General features: G+C 38.5%; 1 protein-coding gene across 3 annotated transcripts in view; it reads left to right on the top strand.

Moving 5' to 3' along the window:
- Window positions 1–22,471, top strand: part of BICC1 (BicC family RNA binding protein 1) — a 261,380-nt gene extending 238,909 nt beyond the window's left edge. For 2 of the 3 annotated variants that reach the window (XM_032842699.1, XM_032842690.1), the window contains exons 16-21: window positions 1,058–1,097; window positions 1,494–1,648; window positions 7,375–7,531; window positions 11,217–11,377; window positions 14,096–14,195; window positions 19,796–22,471. In XM_032842699.1, the coding sequence (XP_032698590.1) occupies window positions 1,058–1,097; window positions 1,494–1,648; window positions 7,375–7,531; window positions 11,217–11,377; window positions 14,096–14,195; window positions 19,796–19,926 (744 nt within the window). In that variant the 3' untranslated portion in view covers window positions 19,927–22,471. Of the gene's footprint in view, window positions 1–1,057; window positions 1,098–1,493; window positions 1,649–7,374; window positions 7,532–11,216; window positions 11,378–14,095; window positions 14,196–16,969; window positions 17,049–19,795 lie in introns of all 3 variants that reach the window. The other variant, XM_032842707.1, reaches the window with a different exon arrangement.
- Window positions 22,472–24,923: the final 2,452 nt, after the last annotated feature.

Raw genomic sequence — 24,923 nt, 5'->3', positions numbered from 1 at the left:
GAACTATAATTTCAAAAACACCAAACTGTGTTATCTGAAGATCTGGCTCTCCTGATTTACTGTCATTTTCTTAGAGTTAATTACACATCCTAGTTTGTCTGGGTCAGCCCATTTACTTTTATAATTCTGGCCTAATTTTTATTTGTAGCACATTTCTCTCTCAGAAATACTGTTTCAGACCATACATTATACAGGCATGCTAGATCTAATGGTATAGTCCTCCTAGAGGAAGGGTCAAAAGAGCTCTCACCAACTGGTTCTTGGCCCTCTTGGTAGGCTTTTAAGACATTCTTAAATCAAACCTTCAATAGTCCCTAAATTAGAGAGCTGAGAACACTGGGTTTGCATTTGAGATGTAGCTGTGTCTGGACTGCTTTCTTCAAAATGACCTACCTTGGTCCTCGGTACACGTATGACTGAAGTCACTTATTCATTGTGAATAGAAAGAAAGAATGGTGACATCCTAGACCAGTAGAAGAAGTAGCTAGGTTTAATTTTATTGCATAGCTTTAATGTCATTACAGATCAAAGCTAGGCGTTTGTCATTTATCTCACTTCAAAAGCAAGGACTGTGCCAATTAGGCTAAATAATTTAAATTGTCTTAACATCATCCCATTTCAGGCCATGATTTACTTAAGTGAGGAGGGGATGTAGAGAAACAAAGAGACCAGTAGATAACCAGAAAGCATTTTGGTAATGCCCTATTTTGGGAAACTTAGCCTATTACTGGGTTATTCACTATACTTCAGCATCTGTTGGCCCTGGTGTGTTAAATACTCAAAATAAATAGGATTTTTTCCCTTTTGAAGAAAAATTTCTAATTCTTATCACTTTCATGTTAGAAGTAGTTAATTTATTCTAATTAATTAGTTTGAAAACATGTTTAAATTTATCAGACTTGTGCTGCATTACTATCATATTAATGGTACAAAGCTTAGCATGTGTCCCAGACAGATTCATGGGCTGTAGTCAAAACCTTTGTTCTCTAATTATGGGGTATTGGCAAGACATTTGGACAGACTGGCAATAAAGATATTTTTTCTCTTTTATTTTCAGGCATTTGACTATGAACAAAAGAAACTATTAGCAACCAAAGGTACGTGCTGTGTTAATGATCAATACTTTGATTTTTTTTTTTTTTTCTAGGAGACCATAAAAAGTTTCCTAGTAGTCATGTTGAATTGAGAAATTGGACCTTCATGAAAAGAAACCTACAATGTTTAGGTTCAAGTTACACAAATTTTGTTGGAGATGAATGTGTTTTGTTGAATAGATTAGCATTAGATCAATTAAGAAATAATGTAACATTTTTCAATTTACTGTCACTTTGTATAAGGTATTTTATGAAGGTACTTTAAGGCATTTCATGTTAAGAAATAATATTCAGTGATAATTTCTTTACGTATATCAAAGAAACAACATTCATCAATATTTTATTTTAGAAAAAACATTAAAAATACCAAACATTTGTCTTATATGCTGTCTCCCAAAGCTATGTTAAAGAAACCAGTGGTGACAGAAGTCAGAACACCCACAAATACCTGGAGTGGCCTGGGGTTTTCTAAATCCATGCCAGCCGAAACCATAAAGGAGCTGAGAAGGGCCAACCATGTGTCCTATAAGCCCACAATGACAACGACTTTTGAGGTTCGTAGAGTCATGACTTACCCACTCTTCCTGTCTGTTCTTTCAGCAAAGGAGTGGTATCATTCTTTATTTACATAAGGAAAAGTTGTTAATGGTGATTTGTCCTAATTTCTGTTCCTGTAAACATATTGCTATCAAATTGATACAGTCTAATATATTATGGTCTTTACCTTCACTCAGAGTTGTTGATTAGCTATTGAGAGATGTAAATTTGGAAAAATTGTGATTTTGTTAGGGGGAGAGTGTCACAAATGATAGTGCAGGGCTGAGATTAAGTAAAGGACAGATGTAATATTCCATAAAAGTTATAAAGACTCCCTTTATTTAAGGGTATCACTCACCAGCAGACCTACTGTAGGGGGGCAAAAAAAAAAAAACACTCAACAAAAATAAGTTTTCAGATATGAGTTAAAATTTAGCATGTTCAGATGTGCCAGGAACACAGCAGGAAGTATCATAAACAAGAGCTCCAAAATTTTATGTTTCCCAGATGTTGGCTGCACGGCTCAGGGTGAGACTGGGAAGCTGGCATCCTTGCCGCATGGGGAAAGGATCCAATGTTCTGTACTTCTCAGCCAAGCTGCACGTGACTTGCTAAGCAAAGCCTTTTCAATCTGACAGTATCAGATTTTTGGCTGTAAGCCTTTTGGGAGTTGGGGTGGAATTAGAGCACACATATGCAGACTCAGTACTGGGGAGAGTATACACACCCAAACGTGGATAAAAATCATGAATCCAAGAATCACAGTGTTCAACCAGAATGCTTGTAGGCTGAAAAACAAATACTGGTTAAGGGTTTCATAATTGTTAGTCTAATAACTAGCAATTGTAGATTGACCTTCTTTTCTCCACCAATTTTCCTTATAATAAATTAGACTGTTGATGAAAGGCAAAAGCAAACATGCAATTTTTTTTCCCCATTGCTTTTAAGTGTAAAAGAAAATACTAAAAAGTACAGTCTCTTACAAATTTCATTGTCAGACTTACAGTAGCAGCCTGGAAGCCTGTATTTAAAGACTGAAGTTAACTGTCAGCAGCTAGAATGTAGGAACCATTATGAAAAATTTTGAGGCTCTAGGAGGCACACTCCTCTTTCTGCCATTGTAGCTCTGAGAGAAAATAAACTTTCCTTTTGTTGGCAGAGACCTTAAAACTGCTGTGCCAATTCTGAGGGTTTTAGCTGATGCACTTTTGGTCATCAGTTTCACTCACTTGGCTTTGGCAGAATGGAGTGTTAGGTGGCTGATCATGTTTTTGTAGTTTCAGAGATGAAATTATCCTAGAAATGCTATTTGAGTTGTGTCCTCAAAGACCAGAAGGATTGCCGGTTGAAATGATGATCATTCTGATAACGTAGTGGTCAAGTGAAAGGGCTGTGGGACTGGTACATGGACAGCTCTGAGGAATGACTTCTCCCCTCTGAACCTGTTTTCTAATTTGAGTTGTTCTGAGGATTACCTGGAAGAAGGCATCCAGTATGTAGCATGCCATGTGGTAAGTTCTCGTAATATTGAGCAGCTACTGTTCTTTGAAATGGAGAACTTTACCCTGAAGGAAACCAAACACTGGCTGAAATCTGAGATTATGTATATGAAAGCTCTTTGCTGGAAATATTATTGCATATTCAAACTAGATTTGCTTTTTATATCCAAAGGAATACCTCAGAGTATTATGTGAACACATACTGTGCTAAGAACAATTATCTTAAATCACATAATTTATTTCTTTGTGATTTATACAGTGCATTTTCATCCATAAGCTTATTCAAAGCTACAAGCTCCCAGTGAGGAAAGAGAGACCCTGATCAGTTAAGTGTCTTACTTGAGGTCATGGCAGTAGGTATCACAGAAAGGAGTTGAGTTTATTTTTCAAAATTTCCTTATATTTCTCTTATTAATGGTTTAACCCAAGAGAGTACATAGCAAAGGTGATAAGTAAATGATCTAGAACCATGTTGCCCTTGCTTAACGTATATAAGATTCACTTTGGAGAGCTTGGTAGAAATGCACATGCTTCCTCCAGGATCTCATTCATCAAATAAGGAGCAAGAATCAAGAATCTACATTTTCAGCAAAAGCCTCCTATGATTCTGATGCAGACACCCTTCTAAAAACACTGGTCTAAAGAGGGATAACCCTAGGAAGAGGATGCTGAAATTATTTTAAAACCTAAAAGACTCTTTGCTCCAGCCCCTGTCCAAGGATGGATAGACCACTTTCTCGAGGCAGGGATGTGCAGGGTCTGACTCAGTGCCTGAACTCCCTCCTGTGGCTTTTCTTGCTTTGGCTATCTTGGGCTAGCCTGTTCCCCCTTTGTGGTTAATGTCTAGCAACCTGTTCACACTGGAAGGTACGGGAGAGGGTGTGAGCAGCTAGATCAGTGCATGGGCTCTCACCATGTAACCTGTGTTTATTTACAGGCCCTTCAACAATGCTGATGAAAAGATATAACCACACTTTCTTTGGTAATGGTGTTCTAGCTTTTCCCTGTTGTGTAGGACTTGAACTTTTCTTCATGCATCCCAAATCCATTGAAAGGGGATGGAAGAGTCCCTTACAATAACAAGATCTAAATTTGTGCAGTTGTTATCTGCACATGCATGACTTTTCCTTTATTCTGCCATAGCTCAGAGGGCTTAAAAACTGAGCAGTGAGGATTGCTTCTTAGGGTTAGCACATGGGGACAGGGTGTGATGGAGAAGGACCTGGGGAAAGTAGGGAGAACTTAAACATTTTTATTAAAGAATTAACCACATCTCTGCCTATAGCACTAACATTTTGAAATTAGAAGGTGGCAAGAAACACTTTTTTTCCCTTATTCTTTAACAAACCAAACCAAACCAAACCAAATGGACAAGTGGAATGCTGATCTATGAGAAGCAGCTTGTTTAGCCAATGGGTTCTGATAGGAATGTGCTGCTCACTCCGTGTGCCAGGGATCAAGGCTCACAGAATTTCCTGCTCTAGGAAGCTTGCTTGAGGCAAGAAATGGATGCTTTGAGCTTCTTAGATTTCTGAGAAGCTAGACTTGAGCAGTTGTTTCCAGTTTTAGGGCAGCTTTGAGAAATGAGCCTGTTCCAAAGAGTTCCTTCAGATAAGACTCAGGCAGCTCGAGGCATTTTTTGTTTTCTCCAAGACTCAAAAATATGACCCCATCCACTTGATCAAATACTGAGACACAAAAGGTTGAACAAAAGGCTGCTTTCACCTACAGTATCTCTGCCACATCAACAGAAATATGAAAGGTCTAGGATTTTCCTTTTCTGTTTGCTATCCCTCTCTGCTGCATATTCCCTGAAGCAAATGAAAATATGCTTTGGGACTCAAAGATGGTTTTTAATTTCCCCACCACTAAGAGTAATGAGATTGTCTGATTATTTTAAGTCTTACAAATCCAAGAATGGAGATGAGCTGCTCTTTATGGTACTTTAAATTAGTGAGTAGATAGTGAACTCATAGATATCACAAGATTATGTTTTACTTAGTGTTTTTAGAAATCACCATGTTTCTTCAGGTCTGACATAGCTGTGTGTATCAAGTCGGCTTAGATCTTAGATGAATGTATTTTTATGCTAAAAAAAGAGTTTAGATGAAGAATTTTAAATATACATATAAATACTACAGTAAGGATCTCATTGATGTTTCTGGTTATTGCCAGTTTTGAACATATTCTTATTTCCCTTGTTACACTGGATTTATCTTGGTTGAAGTATAATATTAAAGATGATTTTAACTGAAAACACTAGTTCTTTCGTCTCAGGAGCCTTTCTTTCCTCTGCCCCTTCCCAAAAGTCAGCAAAGCGCATCCCATAGAAGTGGGAAAAGATATTTATAGATTCAGTAATTCCACAAATATTTATTAAACATCTTTTTGGTTTCTGGAGACAATTTTAGGGATACAGTGCTCGAACACAGCTTCAACTTTCTTTTTGGTGGGTACAGAGAGATACAAAGCAAACAAAAAAGAAGTCTTTAGGTGATTAAAAAAAAATCCCTCGTAAATATAAGACAGAGATGCTTTACATTAGATGGTTATAGCAGACCTTTATAAGCAGATGACATTTAAGCTAAGTTCTAGATGACAAGAACGGGCCAGCCTTGTGAAGATCTAGGGAAACAGTAATAGACCTTGATCACCTGAAGACGGAACCAGCTGGTACGCTCATGGAGGAGAAGTTGGGTAGGGTGGTAGAGTGTTGAAGACTGAGAGTTTGAGAGAGAGGAAGAAGATCAGTTAGGGAGCACCTCATCCCATGGCAAAGTACTAGAAAAGCATTATAAGACTTCATACAGAAGGTATCATTTGTTCTAATTTGCTTTTTTTTTTAAAAACCAACCTAGTTGCTTTATGAAAAATGGATATTGGGGTGGGAGGCAAGAGTAGAATAAAATATTCGTGAGGTAGCTACAGGTTACAGTTGTGGAGATGGAGAGAAGTAGGTAGTTTTGGGGTATGTTTAGAGATGATATCAATAGAATTTGTTGATGGATTTGATGTAGTGGGGGAAGGTGACATGAGGACAACTTAGAAGTTCAGCTTTAGCAACTGGATGAGATGTAAGAATTCTGGGGGAGGAGTGTGTATGAGTGTAGCTAGTGGGATGGGTAATCAATTCAATTTCAAGCATTCTAAGTTTAAAATGCCTACAGGACAGTAGAATGGAGTGTCAGAATGGCAATTTAATTATTAAGAATTTCAGTAGGGAAGTCAAATCTGGAGATAGAAGGTTGGAAGTCATGGTTGTCATTAAGCTCTGAAAGAGGTTGAGATAACTTAATGAGAAAGTATAAAGAGAGACAAGAAGGAGTGCTAGGGCCAAGCCCAGGGTAATGTGATGTTTGGAGTGGAAAAGGGGAGGAAGATCCTACAAAGCCACAGGGAATAGGCTGAAGACATGGGGAATGTGGTTTCATGATGCCTTGAAGGAAAAAGTGTTAAGAAGGGAACTCGTGGTTATGCTGCTGTGAAATTGAATTAAGTGAGATTACTGAATAGTGAAAGATTCTCTTAGAATTCCCCAACATACTACTTTGAAAACCAGAGAATCCTGACTTGAATACTGTAGTATAGTACAAAGTAAAATGCCAGTGATTAAATAAATGAATGAATAAATGCAAATTCAGTGCACATGTTGAGATCTTTTACATTTTTATATTTGGGGGGAGGAATTTAAAAAGGTAAATTTTTTCAGGTATTTGTAATTTATTGGAAAGACCTTATCATTGTTGGGATGAGGGTTACATGGAAAAGATGGCAGCCCTCTCCACTCTGATTCACTTAGCCTAGGAGCTGTATTCCTATCAAAGGGTTGGGTGTAGCCACACATATTCCTATTTGTCCTTCGTAGGTGATCCAAGGTAGAGAATCTCTGCTGTTCCAGCTGGAAGATTTGTTTTGTAGTTCCCCAAAATAGGGAGGACTCTGAGTATCTACTGCTCCAAAACTTAGACGAGCAAGGCTTTATCCTGAGGGCTCTCAGAACTCTGTTCGGCACTCTGATAATGAAGGAGAAAGACTTCATTGCGTATATTACCAGGTGTCCTTGGTGGCTGGAGGGCAGAGGCCATATATACAGGTACCACAGACTCCTGAGAATCAGCATGTGTGGGAAAACTGCAGTGGTTGAACAGAGAAGTAATTGGTGATGGTCTAATGTAGATTCTCTTCTCCTCAAATCTTAGGAAACCTACCTTAATATGTCCACATCTGACTTTGATTATTTACAGGGCTCATCAATGTCCCTCTCAAGGTCCAGCAGTCGTGAACACTTGGGAAGTGGAAGTGAATCTGATAACTGGAGGGACCGAAATGGAATAGGACCCCCAAGTCCTAGTGAATTTGCAGCTTCTGTTGGCAGCCCCAAACGTAAACAAAACAAATCAAGTGAGCTTTGACTTTGCTTCATACTTTTAGATGTAATCAGCCTGAAATTTGTCTGTTTGATTTAGGGTGATGCTCGGATATAAACTCTGGACCCCCTACCTTCAAGTATTTAGCATAATCCTATGCCACCTCCTCTGTGAAGCCTTCCCCATTTTCCAGGTGAAGTAGAGGGCGTAATTCTGTGCTTTCATGGCCTTTTGTCTGTGCTTTCACTTAGCACTGGTTATACTTGCATTTTTATACTTGCGGAGAATTTGAGCTTCACAAGCTAGGAAACACATTTATTCATTCAGCAAGCACTCACTCATTGCCCGGGTGCTGAGTGTTCTGTTAGGCTGCACATTATTTGTTGTTTCTTCCCAAGAGTCTAGCAGTTCCGACACTTACTAGGCACTCAGTAGATATTTGTTGAATAAACCTATGGCCATGCTCACGCAAAACATCCAGATGATGAGGAAAACACAGGGATGTAAAGGAGCCGAGCTGAATGCTGTCGCATTAGCATCATGGAAAACACAGGGAAACTGGGCAGACTTGGCCCGTGGAGAGCTACGGAAGGTGAAGAGCAGATCTGATTTTTTAAACTGGCAAGTTAAAGCTGAATTGGCACAAATAGAAAAAAGAGTTTAAAGCACAGAGGCTGGGATGCTGGGGTGGCTCAGTGGGTTAAAGCCTCTGCCTTCAGCTCAGGTCATGATCTCATGGTCCTGGGATCAAGCCCCACAGCGGGCTCTCTGCTCAGCAGGGAGCCTGCTTCCCCCTCTCTCTGCCTGCCTCTCTGCCTACCTGTGATCTCTGTCAAATAAATGAATAAAATCTTTAAAAAAAAAATAAACAAAGCACAGAGGCTCTGGCTTTGAACAAATGTGGTTGAGACTCAGAATGAGTCCAGTGGTTTTGTCTGTAACAATACCCACACTTCTGGGTTGTATAAATAAGTAAGCAGACAAGAATTGATGATGGTAATCACAAAATAGGCACCTAATGGCCTTTTTCAAGGTTTTCAATGAATTTGGAATCATGGAACACATAGTGTGGTGTATTTGAAGAATACTTGAAGAAAGGCAGTCTGAATGAGTGTAGTGGATGTGGTCTACCGTCGATTGTTACTTTCAGTCAGGTGGGCCATGTTGTCCAGGGTCTCAGATTTGAAAAGGCTGGTCATCGTGTCAGCCAGGTTGAAATAAGAAAACACATTCCAAGTACACTGACAGAAGTAGCCTGGAGACTTGCATGAGCATGGTGTCCCCCCAGCAGCTGAGAGGCGGGCTGGTGCTGGATACAGATCTAGGGCTGGAAATGATCTCTGCTCTGCATCTCAATATAAATTCCCTTTGTGTCTTTCTTTTTCTGTCTTTATCTCCTTTCCCTTCACTTAACACTGGTTAATTAAAATTGATTATACAACTTAGCTGAATTGAAGTTCAGGATTTGGGTTAAGATAGGAAACTCATTAATAAAAAGGAATGATTAAGGAAATAGTTGTTTGTCTTTTGTTAGATGTTTTAAGAGCAGAGGGAGTTTAAAATAATATGGAAACTCAAGTAGTCAAAATAAAAAGAAATATAAAAGAAATTATGTGCCATAATATCACTAAGAACATTTTATTTTAAAACATGTTTTTTCACATTTTACTAATGTTTTGCTTAAGCCAATGATATGTAACATATTATCATTTAAATATGTAATCAATATAAAGACATTTTTATGAGATATTTTACTTTTTTTTTGTGCTAAGTCTTCAAAACCTGGTATTACCAGATTTCATAATCTTACAGAACATTTTCATTCCCACCACACACATTTCAGGCACTCAGTAGCCACATGTGGCCAGTGGTTACTGTATTCAACAGCACAGTTTTAGACAATTTTTCTTGACACTCTTCAAAATCACCAATATCCAGGTTTTCTTCAGACATCCCTGTTTATACCAGTTATTCCAATGTGATTCTCAGTAAACTCCCTCTTTTATTCTCAGAAAAAGTAAATGTATATCATTTGGACAGTAAATTATATGGTCATCCTGCCAATAACCTCCCTATTGTCAACTCTGGTGGTTACTCCCGTGTGTTCTTCAAACTCTGCTTTGTGTGTCTCAAACCAGCACCTCACTGGATTGATGACTTTGGGTCCTTACCTTTAAGTGTTGGGGGGTCATCAAGGTTTGACCCTGGGTCCTTGTCTCTACACTTTCTCCCCACAAGAGATAAAACATCTATTTTTTAGGGGCACCTGGGTGGCTCAGTGGGTTAAGCCTCTGCTTTCAGCTCAGGTCACGATCCCGCATCAGGCTCTCTGCTCAGTGAGGAGCCTGCTTCCTTCTCTCTCTCTCTCTCTCTCTCTGCCTGACTCTCTGCCTGCTTGTGATCTCTGTCAAATAAATAAATAAATAATCTAAAAAAAAAAGAAAAGAAAAAAAAATCTATATTTTAATATGTGTTTTTTAAAAGTTTTAAGTAGGCTCCATACACATTGTGGGGCTTGAACTCATGACCCCAAGATCAAGAGTCACATGTTCCATCAACTAAGCCAGCCAGGCACTCCTAAAACAACTCTTTTTTAAGAGAAAGAGAAACTTGGTCAGGAAGTTCCTTCCACTTGAGATATAGGAAGTGTATATATACTCTTAGTTGGGAGATTAAAATGGCCAGAGAAAGTGATCAGTGGCACATAAAAAAGTGTGGAACCAGATTCTTAGATTTGGAGAATGCATTGACCAAAGGAGATTCGATGTATCTAATTAGCTAGGTGAGTGCCCTCCACCCTCACCAGTCTGGGAATCCTTCTTGAAGCTGCAACTTCAGTATAAGAGGAAGAATCCCCACGTGATTGAGAGCCAGTTGTTGGTCAGGGAGGTAGGGATGGCTACACAGCCAGGTCTGCTAGGTTCTCCAAAGCATCTCTGGAAAAGTGTTTGAGTATTTGGCCAAGTGCTTGGCATGGCTCCCTTGTCCATCACCCAGCAGTGCATGTTATTGGGTCTGAGAACCACAGACAATCTGGAGAAATCTTTGCCCACCAAATCAGCCACAGAGTCAAGGCAAGTTCGGCATTGATGTCTTCGAAATTTTCTAAGTTAACTAATGTTCATAAGTTAAATCCAAAAACTCCGCCACCATTCTTACACTTCGTATTTTCTCTTAATTTTAAAAGTGCTCTGTTTTGTAAACTAACTGCCCAATTATATTTTTGTAAGGAATGAGATTTACATGTTGCAATATCCTACAATTCCTTTGACCACAGGAAAGCACAAGTGTGGATACAGAGGGCCATCCTGCTTTCCAAAAGGAGTCTGGACTTAGAGTAACTTTCCATACCTTTATTATATCCCAGGGATCTTTCTTCCAATTTCTCATTTAATTCATATCAAATCAATTACAAAGAGCAAATGTTTCTGAATGCTCAGGGAGAATATGATTAATGATTATTAACTACAGAGGCACTGCTGCTGGGTTGCTGCCTCCCAAGTGTAGCTTTTTAATGGCAGGAGCCTCCCTGAAAGCAATAACCAGTGTTTCAATAATGAAAAGCCAATGTTTCAGTAAAGAATTGCTGTATTTGGGCAGCTACTGCTCTGTTCAGCCCCACAATGAAATCTAAAATATTTGAGTGATTAAAATTTTTAATTAAACCATGTTGTCTCTGGGCATTTACACTTCAAGCTTGTCTCTGCTCTGCCTTCCAGCGGAACACTATCTCAGCAGTAGCAATTACATGGACTGCATTTCTTCGCTGACGGGAAGCAATGGCTGTAACTTGAACAGCTCTTTCAAAGGCTCTGACCTCCCTGAGCTCTTTAGCAAACTGGGCCTGGGCAAATACACAGACGTCTTCCAGCAACAAGAGGTCAGTCACTGTTTGTTTATTTTCCTGGGCACCTTCGTTTTGGTTGTACGTATGATGGCTTCTAGAATGAAATCACTCATTGACCTATGCCTGTGCTTTCACTGAGCATTTACTAAAGTCTCATAACTTGTTTTTGCTGCTAAGAAAAATGTCATCTCATTTCTTATTTATTTAGTGCAACTAGTAAACCCAAGATAGGAAAAATAGAGAAAATTTGGTTTCCAAAAACACACCTTCCCCAGTTTGAGCTAAAAGACCTAACCAGTGTATTGATTCATAGGAAATTTGGACTCACAGCTCCCTCAGCAGTAGTCTGTATTTAAGATCATGTCAGCCCTTAATCTTTGTTACCTTCATTGGTGGCACTTAAAAGACCACATCTGAAGTAAAAATCTGTGGTCGTTTTTGACCCCATCTTCATCGTGTTACTGAATCTGTTCCCACAAAAGAGAATGTGCTTTTTATATATGTTAATTTATTTGTTAATCTACTGCTTGGCTTTTGCCTGAGCTAAGACAGAAATGCGATGTCTTCTGAAACATCACCACCATGAATTTTGGTCAGACCAATAAGCGATGGCTATTTATGCGCTGACTTAAAGAGAAGAGCCCCTGAACATGATTCTTTCCATTAATGCTGTCATGTTACCAGGGCACAGCTAACCCAGTGCAATAAAAAGTTAGAATATTTCAGTAAACGTGTGTATTTTTCAAATCCAGGTGTGGTTTAAGTTTTATGCTAGTTTGGCTTAGCTGATACTAGAGAACATCTGATTAAGTCAGTAATTCCCAAGCACATATGCATCAAAAAGAATCTAAGATTTTTTTATTATACAGTTTATATCATAGATTTATGCCCATGGTTCATTAAGTAATTAAATTTAATTGGTGAACTTTTTTGTTTTTTAACACCAAAAAAATGTTGTGTGTATTGGATTTTAGCGTATTGATTTTGTTTTCTTTTCCCTGAATCTAAATTAGTGTTCATTTAACTGAGTTAAATGAACTCTCTAAGCTGAATAACACTTTTCCTCATCAAATGCATTAAAAAACTGCATTTACTGATTTAGTTTTGCTGGTTAGACAAGGGAAGCTGATTGAGAAGTTCAAGGGCAGAGTATTTTAACTTGTCCAGACAAAGAAGTAAAAGATTGGTCGTTATTCAATAATATTTGGATTTGTTTTGTCTATGTGTATTTAATATTTAAAGAAGCATAGAAATAAATTTATCAAAGGTATTTCTTATCTATTTACACCAAGAAGGAAGAAAGCAGGACAATATAAAGTCAGACTGCCTTTATCAAATATTTATTAACTAGACCAGAGGTCAGCAAAGGTACTTTTTAACCATTTACTCCAAGAAGGAAGAAAAGATAAAATAAAAGGCAGACTGCCTTTATTGAATATTTATTAACTAGAGCAACTACAGCAAACTGTAGCCTGCAAACCTGCCTGATTTCGTAAATAAAGTTTTATTGAAACACAACCACACTCATTCATTTACATATTATCTATGGCTGCTTTCAAGTTCAAATAGGAGAGTCGAATAGTTGCAAAGGAGATAATTTGTCCCACTAAGACTGAAATATTTAGTCTCTTGCCCTTTAGAAAGAAAGGATCCCTAAAACAGAGAATCTCTATTTAATTGAATTTCTAAAAACATATCTTTAGACATGATAGATGAAAAGGTTTTCTAAGATCTGGATATACCTTCAAAATGAAAACAGAATATCTCAAATTAATTTCTATATAATTTGAATGAAAAGTATAAATTTGGTTGTTTCTTTCATGTAGGATATTTTCTAATGCTCAGATATCACTTAACAAGAATTTCCCATTAAGTGACCTTGTGGGATTTAGTTTATTGTAAGCAAGTTGAATATTCATTTAGCCACTTTCACAGATGATATGTCTAAATACATAATCACTAGCCATAGCTGTCAGTTATTTTACATTTTCGGTGAGCCCATTGCTTTATATATCCAATCATATTTAATGCCCACTGGAGCCCCATAGGGTACAGTATTGTCAACCCTAGGTGCCCACAACTAGTAATGGCAGAGGCAGAATAGAAAGCCAACTCTCTCTTGCTTCAGAGCCCATTACCTTTCTATTACTCCACAGTGTCTTGAAAGGAGGGGTCATATTCTTGAGCTACTTTGTTGCTAATGCCAGAGAGGGCAATTACATTGTCCCTGGAAATACCTCTTGTATGCCACTGTTGGAGATAATTTGCCAGGCTGAGCCAAGTGAACCATTTGTTTGATGTAGTTTAGGAATTCTTCTCTCGTTCTTATGTAGAACACAGTGGAGGATACCAGAGATGGTATTATTCAGTTTTTTATAGCGCTATGCTTAATCAATTCAAAATCCAAAGCTAAGAAATAGTTTCTCTCTTCTGGACAGGTATGTATCCTTCCTCTTATGAGTTCCCTGAAACTATAGAATTTGCTCTGGCTGCCAGAATGCTAAGACCTAAATATTTCATCTCAATTGCATTAAATTACTGGCTTAGCCTAAGTTTTATGCTAGAATCATCACTTCCATTTCACCACCTTTATTACTTAGCCCTTGTCCCCTTGCTTTGTGACACCACTGTTCCTTTTTAGAAGTAGGCATATTAGTAAATGGAATATGTGTAATAATGAGTTGAACTTTTAGTAAGCAAGAAAATAAGTGATTAATGTGTTGGTTATTTATATTACTTTTTCACCTACAGATCGATCTTCAAACATTCCTCACTCTCACAGATCAGGATCTGAAGGAGCTGGGAATTACGACTTTTGGTGCCAGAAGAAAAATGCTGCTTGCTATCTCAGGTGAATATAAATCCTCATACTCACATTTTAAAATCTGAATAACTTCTGCCCATGGCCCCAGCCTGTGGGGCTGGTTCTGTCCATCAACCACTTGCTTACACGCGGACACCTTGTGGTTGTGGTTCTAGAGTGTTTTCCCACTAACAGTGTGACAAATGCTGACAACATCCCTACTACTCCATCAAGGCATTGGCCTGAAGACCTGCCTTGACAATGTTGTTCTTTAAAACAGATCTCTTCAGCAAGATCTAACCGAAATTGCCCTTTGCAGAACTTAAGAATGGGGGAGAGGTGGAATTCTCTTTTTCATGGTTGTGTTAAGCAATAATCATTGGGAATAATTACTGGTTTGGCTCTCATGTTCCACCTGCATGTATCCTTGTCTGCCAGCTGAGATAACTGCACCAGAGAAGAAGAGAAGGATCCTTGCTGTAGCTGAAATCTGGCAATATTGTCTTGCTTTAAAATTTTTCCCAAACTCTTAATAGAATTTGTGAGTCACAGAAGGGTGTAGAATCCTGAATGTAGTTATAGAATGAAGGAAGATAATGTTGTCTGTCTCCCAGACCACCTTTTTTGTGCACCTGTTGCATATTCTATGTATTAGAAAACATTCTTATGTGTATTTCCTGAGTACCTGCCATTTAAGAGGAATTAAGCTGGGTGGTGAGTCAGGAATCTGCAGATATATAACCATGTACCTCAAAAAGTTGTTTGGAGAAATATAACGGCAAAAAGAAACATAAAGGGCAAAAAAAAATGAGGTTACTTTTTGAAGTTCTGATGAAGTTCATTAATATCAATATTATATGTGTGCCAGTTTCTCAGAAAGAGACACCAAGGGCAGAAGCCAAGTGTCAGGTGTGGTGGGAAAATGACTTTGCCTTTTCACAACATTGATTTTTGCAGTCTCTTGCCTTTATGAGGCCAGCGGTGCCATCCAACCAGTGCAAGTTCTTTCCAGCGCAAGTCCTTTCCAAATAGCATTCACTTATCAGATCAGCAAATAAAATAAAAACCTGTCATTTTCCATTTAATTTTAGCCTGAGATTGCATCCCTCTCCCAACCCCATCAGGAAGTTTATATATAGACCTAATACCTGAAGCACATATAAGCAGAGCAGCTCTGAAAGAAGGGTGGAAATTCAGCCACTGAGCAGCCTGTTAGGGTCCTCCGTGCATAGGGTTCTGCAGACGTCAGTTGGAGAAATCTTCTCCCCTCCTGCGCACCCACGTAGTTGCATTAATGAAACTCCACAGGGCAGATGCTTTTTCTTGTTTCATTCATAAGATCAGCTTTGTATAATAGAAAGAGCACTGTATTCACATAAGGAGATCTGGGCTTTGCCTCTACCGAGGCATTAGTCCTTGGGTGAGTTTCCAAACCTCATTTGGTTTTAGTTTCTTAACCATGAAGGTGGGTTGAAATAGATGATTGTGTAAGATCACCTTCCTTTTCTAAGGTCTGTCCTTCCATGCGCTGTGTCATCAGGGTAGTGAAAATAACCGACAGTTCTACCAGTGTATGTGATTAGCAGTACACCCTTTTGTTCTTTCTCTTTTTACTACCTGTGGCAATAGGATAATTTGCAATTTGCTTACTCTGAAGCTTAGCCCTAAATGCTATTTCTAGACTCAAATTAACCTTATATATGTTCATATTCTTTTATTAATTTAAAAAAGAAATTAATATACTGCTTAAAATTTTATTAACTCACATAATAACTGAGCCTGTAGTGTAAATATATACTTGTGAGCAGGCACCTTTATACCAGAGAAGTTTATGTCCTAGAATTTGATAATTATTCACTAGAAAATCATGGAATGTCAGGGACCGTATGATGAAAATTAAGTTCTTTCTTCGTGCACCCAAACTTTGTAAAGCTTCCAGCAACAACCAGATATCTCTAAATCATTGGGACCTTTATCCTGAAAGACATTTGTGATGTATTCCAGATAGGTTTTGGGGAGTAGAGTGGAAACAGGAGGGGTTTTGAAGCTTCTTTAAAATTTTTTTTCTTCATTCATTCTCAGTGTGGTTCTGTTGTGGTTATATACTACTTCTATAAACCACTTCTCTCAATGGGGCTCACAAGTCTTCTTGCTTTTAAAGGAAATTAGAGGCTTTGAATAGATGCCTTATGAATGTTTGGCACAGTGTGAAGTATTCGATAATTTTAAGTATGATTTTGCCTTACTTTGTTGAGCGTATTTGTTTGAACCTGGTAAATTGTTTTCTCTGCAAGTAATAAGTTTTTATTGAGAAACCCTTTGTCAAAAAACTTCTTTTTCCAATTCAGCTCATCTGATAACAAAGACATCCATTCCTAGTCTCAGAACATTCCATTTCCAAGGATAGAATGCAGGATAGCTGGGCAGCTTTTACTCATGTTTGTCTTGTGGTTATATAGTTTGGTTAGATACAGAGTTTGCTCAAAATTCCTTTCTAAAATTTTATAGATTTTTAATTTGTAATCAGGGTCATTCTTTCAGTGTAAGGTTTTATTTTGTTTTTAATCTTGGGCCCGAGGACATTTCTTTTAATGTCATAGAAGGAGAGGAGATTTATCTCTAATAGAGACAGATCAGAGGGGGGAAAATGGTCTTTTTTCAAATCTATGATTTTTTGAAAATTCTTTGATTTCTCTCAGAATATTTTATTGAGTGATTAACTAAATGTACAGGAACAAGGTAAAAGGAACTTTAACATCCTGTAGACAGGCTTCCCACATCAGCCTCAGGTAGATCTAACATTTCCTGACCTATTCTTTTAGTTTGTGACTCTGTTCAGACCCGCAACAAGATCCTGAGAGCTGCCAGGATTGTGTGAACCTTGGAATTTCAAAGAAAAAGGTTGGTATTTTCCCAAACTATCTCTTAGGTTTACTTGAAAAAAATCAGGAGGGAGTTTGCTTTTTAATATAAAAAAGAACGACAAAAATTAAAGTCTCTTCAGTAGGACTTGATCTTTAATAATCTCTGGAAGATTTATCTGTTTCACATTTAGAAATATATACCTTAGAAATTATTTAGAAATTATTTCTTTAGGGAATGGATGAATTCCTTCATGATCATTTTATGCTCTCAAAAATCTAGTTGATGTGACTTTCCAGAATAAAGTTTTCAATGTCTCTTTTAAAAATGTGTTTGTCTTCAGCGGCCCAGTTTCTTCATGTGCTCAATTGTACATGTTACGTGTGCTAGGGGAGACTAGTGTTTCACCTGTTCATTCCTCTTCCTTCTCAATAGTACGGCAATGTTTTCCTGATTCATGGGTTATTCTCTCATGAGAAAATGAAGACCAAAGACTGTCCTCTAACTAGAAGGTGATAAAACTCTCCCAAGCCATGTACTTTTAAGGGGATTCATTCTTAACTCTCTTACATTTGCCTTTTAATACGTTAAATTCTGTCTTGATTTCTGAATCTCTGTTTTTTAAACAAGATACATGTGTTCAACTTTTAGTAGGAATGTCATTGTTACAGTGTTTCTGCAGGAGTTTGAAGGTAGCCATCTATAAAGGAGCCTGCATATATCTTGCTTGTGCTGATATCTTCCTTGTTTCTCCAGAGTTTTAAAGATGTGTTTTCCTGTTTAAAAAATAAATTTGGTATCATGAAATCTGAAGTATAGCTGTATTATCTGGCATACCTGAAACTACTGATTTTTTTAAATTTGTATTCCGATGCCTCAGTTGGTCTTCTCTACTTGGATGGACCACTGGAGCCCAAAGCACAGGACATGGACCTCTATGTAGGCAGAGTTTCAGCCTGTCACTTAAATGTTATTTTTAAAACTCAATTTTCTTATCTAAAATGGAGAATAGTGGGTACCTGGTGGCTCAAGTTGGTTGAGCGTCTGCCTTCAGCTCAGGTCATGATCCTGGCATCCTGGGATTGAGTCCCATGTCCAGCTCCTTGCTCAGCAGGGAGTCTGCTTCTCTGCCCCTCCCCTGGCTCATGCGTTCTCTCTCTCTCTCACACTCACTCTCCCTCAAATAAATAAAATCTTTAAAAAATATATAAATAAATAAAATGGAGAATAGTAATATCACTTACGCCTTAAGGAGGACTTAAATAGGACAAACCAAATCATAAAGTGCTTATCTTATAATAAGCACTACTAAATTTCTGTTATTTTTGTTCTTCCCTAAGATCTCACTGTGACCAAAAGAGAGATGTCTCCACTCCTGCATCACCCCCGTGGGGCAGACATTTACATTTTGGAAGGTAGTGGAGTAAAATGTTAAGGGTGCCAGTTCATCTTCCAGAACTTGGGAGATGAGTGCACATCCAGCCGTATGGCTGTCCCTAGCCACCTGTGACCAACCCACTGCAACCTGAATCTCTTGTTCTGAACCCAGCACTGGTATAGCCATAGCTTGCAGCGCAACTTCAGAATTGGAAAGGGGACTGTACCTGTGTGGTGGTGAGAATGTTTTGAGTTACTGTGCAAAATGCACATCCTGGATCACTGGCTGTACTCCTGTAAAAAAAAAAAAAAAAAAAAGGAAGGAAGAGAAGGAGGGAGGGAGGGAGGGAAGAAAAAGAAAGGAAAAGACAACACAACTTTAATCACATCAACTATATAATCCCATTATTTGATACTTTGGTTTGATGGCTATCGGAACTCTAATTTCTAGAGTATGACAATTCTCTTTACTGGTATGAGTTCATTAGCAGGAGTTACATCATTTGGTTTGAGGATTTGTAAATACATGTGTTGGGGGAAAGGGGACTGTTGCATAGTGATAAACAAGGTGGACTGCTTCAATTAATTTTTTCCTTTCTAATTAGTAATTTCTAGTTGATGAAAGGCAAAGTAAACTGTGTTTTTCTCAGGACTCTGGTTTCTTTAAAATGAAATTAAAACATCTTAGTTTTTCCCTGAGAACTTGAGTTCAAGCATTAGTTGTTTTCAGTTACAATAATTTCACAAACCGTTGGTATTTTTACTAAGTTGATTTTTTTATTCAAAGGAAACTCCTGCTGATACAGTTCCTCACATAACTCTTTCTGACTCAAGGAGCAGAGGCATCAGGAGTCAGTGGAGCCATTGGGCTGTGGCTTAACACTTCATCATGCTCCTTCGTTATTCTCGCATTTCTGTGTGGAGTTTCCTTTTCATGTCTGACTTCAGTAGTTTAATGAATGCTGTGTTTGACATGGATGAGTTCAGTAGCTGTAATAATTTTCTGTGTCATTGGTAATACACCCTCTCATATGCCTTTCACCACCTCTGATGGCTCCCCTTTCCTTGCCTCTGCAATGACATTTGGGATAGTTCAAACCGGTTAATTTGTCTACCAGGAATATAGAGGGTTCTGAGAACACGACATATCTGCCGGATAGTTTACAAACTGCAATAAAAATAATTTACTGTCCTTGGTTCTCTCACTACCAACATGCTCCATTTAATATCAGACTTTCTAGCATTTCAGAAATGTCTTGACCAGCAACTAAAACTTTTCCTTTTGCTACCAGATTGACTTTCCCTCCAAAACCCTTCTATGCCACCATTTTCTGTGCTCTACTGCCTTGTCCCGTAGATTATAGAACTTTTCCATTGAGCTTCTAACAATTCTCTCTTTTTCTCTCTAGAACTGAATAAAAATCGAAGAAAGCTTTTTGAACCACCAAGTGCACGCACCTCTTTCCTGGAAGGCGGAGCGAGTGGGAGGCTGCCCCGTCAGTATCACTCAGACATTGCTAGTGTCAGTGGCCGCTGGTAGCAATATCCTCGAGGCATGCGCCCGCCAAATCTGTCAAATTGGACACAGGAGATCTGTGAACAGCCTTCACTGCACACCGTCCTCAGTACTCTGGGTGTCTGGTATCAGGACCAATGCATCTTACTCAAACCTGAACTTTGTGCCAAAAAGGAAGAAAAGAGAGAAGGTGATCTTATGTCATCATACAGAAATGCCACATTTGGATGACTTTTTTAAAACGGCAATCCGACAGAACTTACAATTTGAGGGTAGGGCTTTATTTCCTGTTTTTATTTACCTAAGTAATGTATGCACTGATTTTTTTACTTAAAATGAAGGATTAATTGACATCTGGGATGCCAGAAAACTTAGAGGTTCTTTTTGTTTGCTTGTTTTGTTTAGGGATTTGGGGATTTTTTAAAAAATAATCAAAATGGAATTTTCTGGTACTGCTTTAAAATAATTATTGAGGTCTTTCAGCACTTTACACTTTCTAATTTCTTGTCCTGTGGAAATCATGCCTCTTTCTCTCAACTTTCATGTCACCTGATGTATTGGTACAAATCAGATTTAGGCATACTTTTCTGACAATCAAATTTTTATTTGAAATGGTACTGGATTATTAGTTTTGTGCCAAATATTCTGACTTTGGGAAATGTAAATGACTCCCCTTGGTTCTGGACCAGTTCTGTTCATTTATATCAACATCCTAGAAATAATTAGCAATTAACCTATTTCACATAACAGGTACAAAGAAAAACCAGATGGACTTTGCAATATTAACCCTTTGCAGTCATCATATTTAGCCGCTGCCTGTATTGCTAAAATGATTTTAATGGTTGTCTGAAGGCAAAGGGCTATTCTTTAGTATACTGCCACTAAAGGACACTTATTTATATCAAACTTTTATTTTTAGATATTATAAGCATACAGTACATAACTGATTAAATTGATATCTACTAGAGATTTATGGTAGAGAATGGACGGCATTCAATAACTGGAGCCCTAGATTGTCACTTTATTTAAAAAAAAGACAAATAATCATCTGACAAGACAGCACTGTTGCCATTAAGAGGAGAAATAGATTACTATCCTAATCGTGTACACTCTAGCTGTGCTCCATATGGTCACAGGACTTTCAAAAACCATATCTGTCTGCTTGAAGTAGACTTGTGTTTGTTGAGAACAGAAAGGCTTTATTTAAGTTTTCAGGGTGACAGTTTATAAAAACAGCTGAGTTCCAAAGGAAGACCCCCCCCCCCCAAAAAAAAGACTATTTTCTAAGTGGCTAGACTCATTGTTACTATCTCATACTGTGAAAGTCCAAGAAATCAGGCAACATTGTTTCCTAGGTCTTTTCGGACATCTTACTATAGATTTATGAAGGGTTTTCAATCCATGAAGAAAATCACTAAGTGCCTCTCTTTCTTCAAGGCAATATTATTTCCAAGTGTATTGATTTGTTGGAAAACTTTCCCATAGGAAATGTTGTGAATTACCTGTACTGTAATGACTTATTTATGTTCAGTATTCAAGACTTTCTACATGGACATAAACCACTGTCACACATTCTCAGCAGAAGGTATTACATAAGCCTACATAATAATTGGGGACTTTCATACAAATGTGAGATTAGAAAGATTCTCCAGATATTTTTCCATGACTAAGTCTTTCCATTAAAGTAAGAAAAATAATTGAAATTTTGCACTAAGAAAAAAATTTCACCTTAAAAAATAATATTGGTAACCTGGAAGGCATAAGTAATGGGCCTGTCATAAAATTATATCCGTAATGACAGCACAAAGGGGATGCCTATTCCTAAACTAAATCTTGCATGCTTAGGTGTGAGAACTAAATTGCTTCTTTTGCAAGTACAACAGAATCATCCTGTGCACAGGTCACATGTACGATAGAGTTCCCTGCTTTACGTGACTGTATGGACACATCATGCTACACATTCAGCACAGGGTAAGAATTTGGATTCGTTTCCTATTCCACTCAGTGATATAAGTTTCATTTCTTTAATAAGACCTTCCTAAATTAGAAAAAATAATAACATCATTTAGAGCTCTTTCCCCAGCTCTACCATGCAGTTGTAATAGGAGGAAGATGGGATGAATTCACAGTATTTACTTGATAACAGGTTTTATGAACAGTGCTTTGATACTATGCCAAAGAGAAAACTGTCCCAGTTAAACTAAATAGGGTGGCTAAAAATTAAAAACAAAACCAAAAAACACTGGAAATTACTTTTCTCACTTTCTCTTGATGCAATGAAGGGAATATGACACTACAGTATATGGTGTTGTCAGTGTTCTATGATGCACAAAATATTTGGATTATTTGAATAAATGTTAGCTTTTAATCAGTCTGTGCCTTAATAGTGACCGGTTATCTGTAAATAGAGAACAGATACAGATTGTATTTTTGTGGGAGTTTTTTGTCCTTCTAGTGATTTTTTTTTAAATGAGAGATGGAATTAAGCATTGAAAATGGGAATTTTCTAAACTAATCAAGTGTTATCTGAAAAATAAATTTATATAACCCCTTTGTATTGTCCTTGCTAGATGAAATGTGTCTTTTTAATTTTTTTTTTTTTTTGCCTTTTTCAGCAGAATTGGAAGATGTCTCTGTAGTAGCATTGAGCGTGCATTCTCTCTTCCTGTTGTTTTGCATTGGCCATCCTCATTTTCATCCAGAAGCTAAGGCACTTTATTTTAGCCAGTGATCTCGAGACCAGTAATCAATCATTGTTTCTCTGGCCACCCATAGGTATATACCAAAAGAGTAAGATTACACATTTTATTCTTGCTCTTTCTTTCTTTTATAAAGAATCAAATGTATGAGCACTTGGACAACCTCATCCATCAGCAGAGGAGCTCTTGCCTAAAGTTATGCTGGGCTTCTTAACCCTAGTTCATGTTTCAGAGATGGACTGTCGTGCTGTCACACTGCATACGGAACCCTCACTGTGCCTTGTGCTGAGATTTTATCTGAACTCATCTTCAAATGGAATTAATATATTGCCAATCCTGAGAGTTGTTAAATCTCAAGGAAATGCTAACCTTCCATTTATTTTTGCTTCCAGAAATACATCCACTTGAATTACCTGTGCCAGTGGTTCTTTAATAATGTTTCTAGCACAGGAGTTCTTTAGATAACTGAAATGTTATCTATAAACCCAATATTAAGTTATCCATTCGTTCATTTTTCTATAAATACGTAGGGCTTAGTAAGTACCAGGCCCTGTTCTAGGAACATTAATGAGAACAGTATGGGACACCTGGGTGGTATAGTTGGTTAAGTGCCCAGCTCTTGGTTTCAGCTCAGGTCATGATCTCAGGATCATGGGATGGAGCCCTGCATTGGGCTCTGTGCTGAGTGGAGTGTGGATTCTGCTTAGGTTTCTCAAGCCTTCTCCACTTTCCCCTCTCCACTGCTCACTCTCTCTCTCTAAAAAATAATCCTTAAGAAAAATGGAAAATGGTGGAGGGACTGGACAATGAACTGCCCCTGCCCTTCAACACAGGCCTCCATGTGTTTATAGCACTGAGAACTCCTGTGCTGAATAGAAACCCCAGTTTTTGACAAAACTGTTGAAAAGTTCCCATCTCAGAAATGGGCCTGTGCTCTCAAATGCAGTATTTCTTTCATCTACCTTTTGTTTTCTAGGTTTCATATGTTTAATCAGATTCTCAAAAGGAATGTGGTCAAAAGGTTTATGACCCACAGCTTTATAATTACGCTATATGAGCCATAACTTCTTAGATTTGACTCCAAGTGACTTTAAAACTCAGATTTACCTTGAGAGAACATGAATTTGCTACCACTGAGGACAATCTGAGAATGTAGCAATAGAGAGTGATTCTAGATGGTGACATAAGTTGTTCCTGAATTTGCTCCCCTCCACCCCCAAGAATGACTAACAACTATTCTTTGACAGGGCACCACTAGGAAAGTCCTGGAAAATGGGGGTGAGACAAGTGCCCCTCATGCCACAAAGGCCAAGACAAAATGGACTGGAAGAGTATGAGAAGTAGCTACACACTGATGGCATTGTTTCTCCCCCAACCCAGTGCAGTACTGTGCCAAAAGGTTTCCCCTAAACCTATAGTTCCTCCACTGGAAAAAGAGGTCCCAGGGGAGACATCCAGCCACCTGAGGGTAGTGGGGTTTTTGGTAGAAGCACCTATTCTGATCTCACTCCATGGGGATCATGGGAATCTCATTATGATGGAGAAGGGGAGAGGAGCTTCCAACAACCAACACTCAAATCTTAGCAGACAACATTTCCACCTGCAGGCCCAATCAATATTTCCAACCAGTGACTTTGTAAATCCGCAGAGCCAAATAGGTGATGCATTCTGACCAGCTGCATTCATACCACAGCCGGGTACAGACCTACCGGATCTGGGTTTTCAAATAGAGTTTTGCCAGCCCTGGAGTCTCAGTCTTCCTGCACCCAGCCAGGAGAACTGTGTCATACGCCCCTCCCATCTTCTCTCTTAGCCCCCAGCCCCTATGACAGGGCTGACAGAACACCTGGAAGTTGTTTTGTAACCCACTAACATGCAAGCTGAGGTGAGAGGGAAGAACTGATTGCCCCCAAAGAAGAGTAGCCCTGTTTGGCCAGGGAACTTGGGGAATGGGTTGATTTGCAACAGTACCACAAACAGACCTTAGTGGCATTGGAGCTGCTTCTCCTGCTGTGCCCAAAGAAGGGAAATAAATTCATAGCCCTAATTTTTTTTTTAAGATTGTATTTTTTTATTCAACAGAGAGAGCACAGCAGGGTGAGCAGCAAGCAGAGGGAGAAGGAGAAGCAGAGGGAGAAGGAGAAGCAGGCTCCCTGCTGAGCAGAGAGGCTGACATGGGGCTTGATCCCAGAGCCCTGCAGTCATGACCTGAGCCGAAGGCAGAGGCTTAACTGACAGAGCCACCCAGGCCCCCTGGCCCCAATTACTCTTGAATACAGCCTTCAAGCTGCCTGACCAGGGAACATTATCAGAATTCACGGG

The sequence above is a fragment of the Lontra canadensis genome, unplaced genomic scaffold (assembly GCF_010015895.1).
Source record: "Lontra canadensis isolate GAN:19392208 unplaced genomic scaffold, GSC_riverotter_1.0 scaffold3, whole genome shotgun sequence".
Lineage (NCBI taxonomy): Eukaryota > Metazoa > Chordata > Mammalia > Carnivora > Mustelidae > Lontra > Lontra canadensis.
This window is presented reverse-complemented; position numbering and strand designations above follow the sequence as displayed.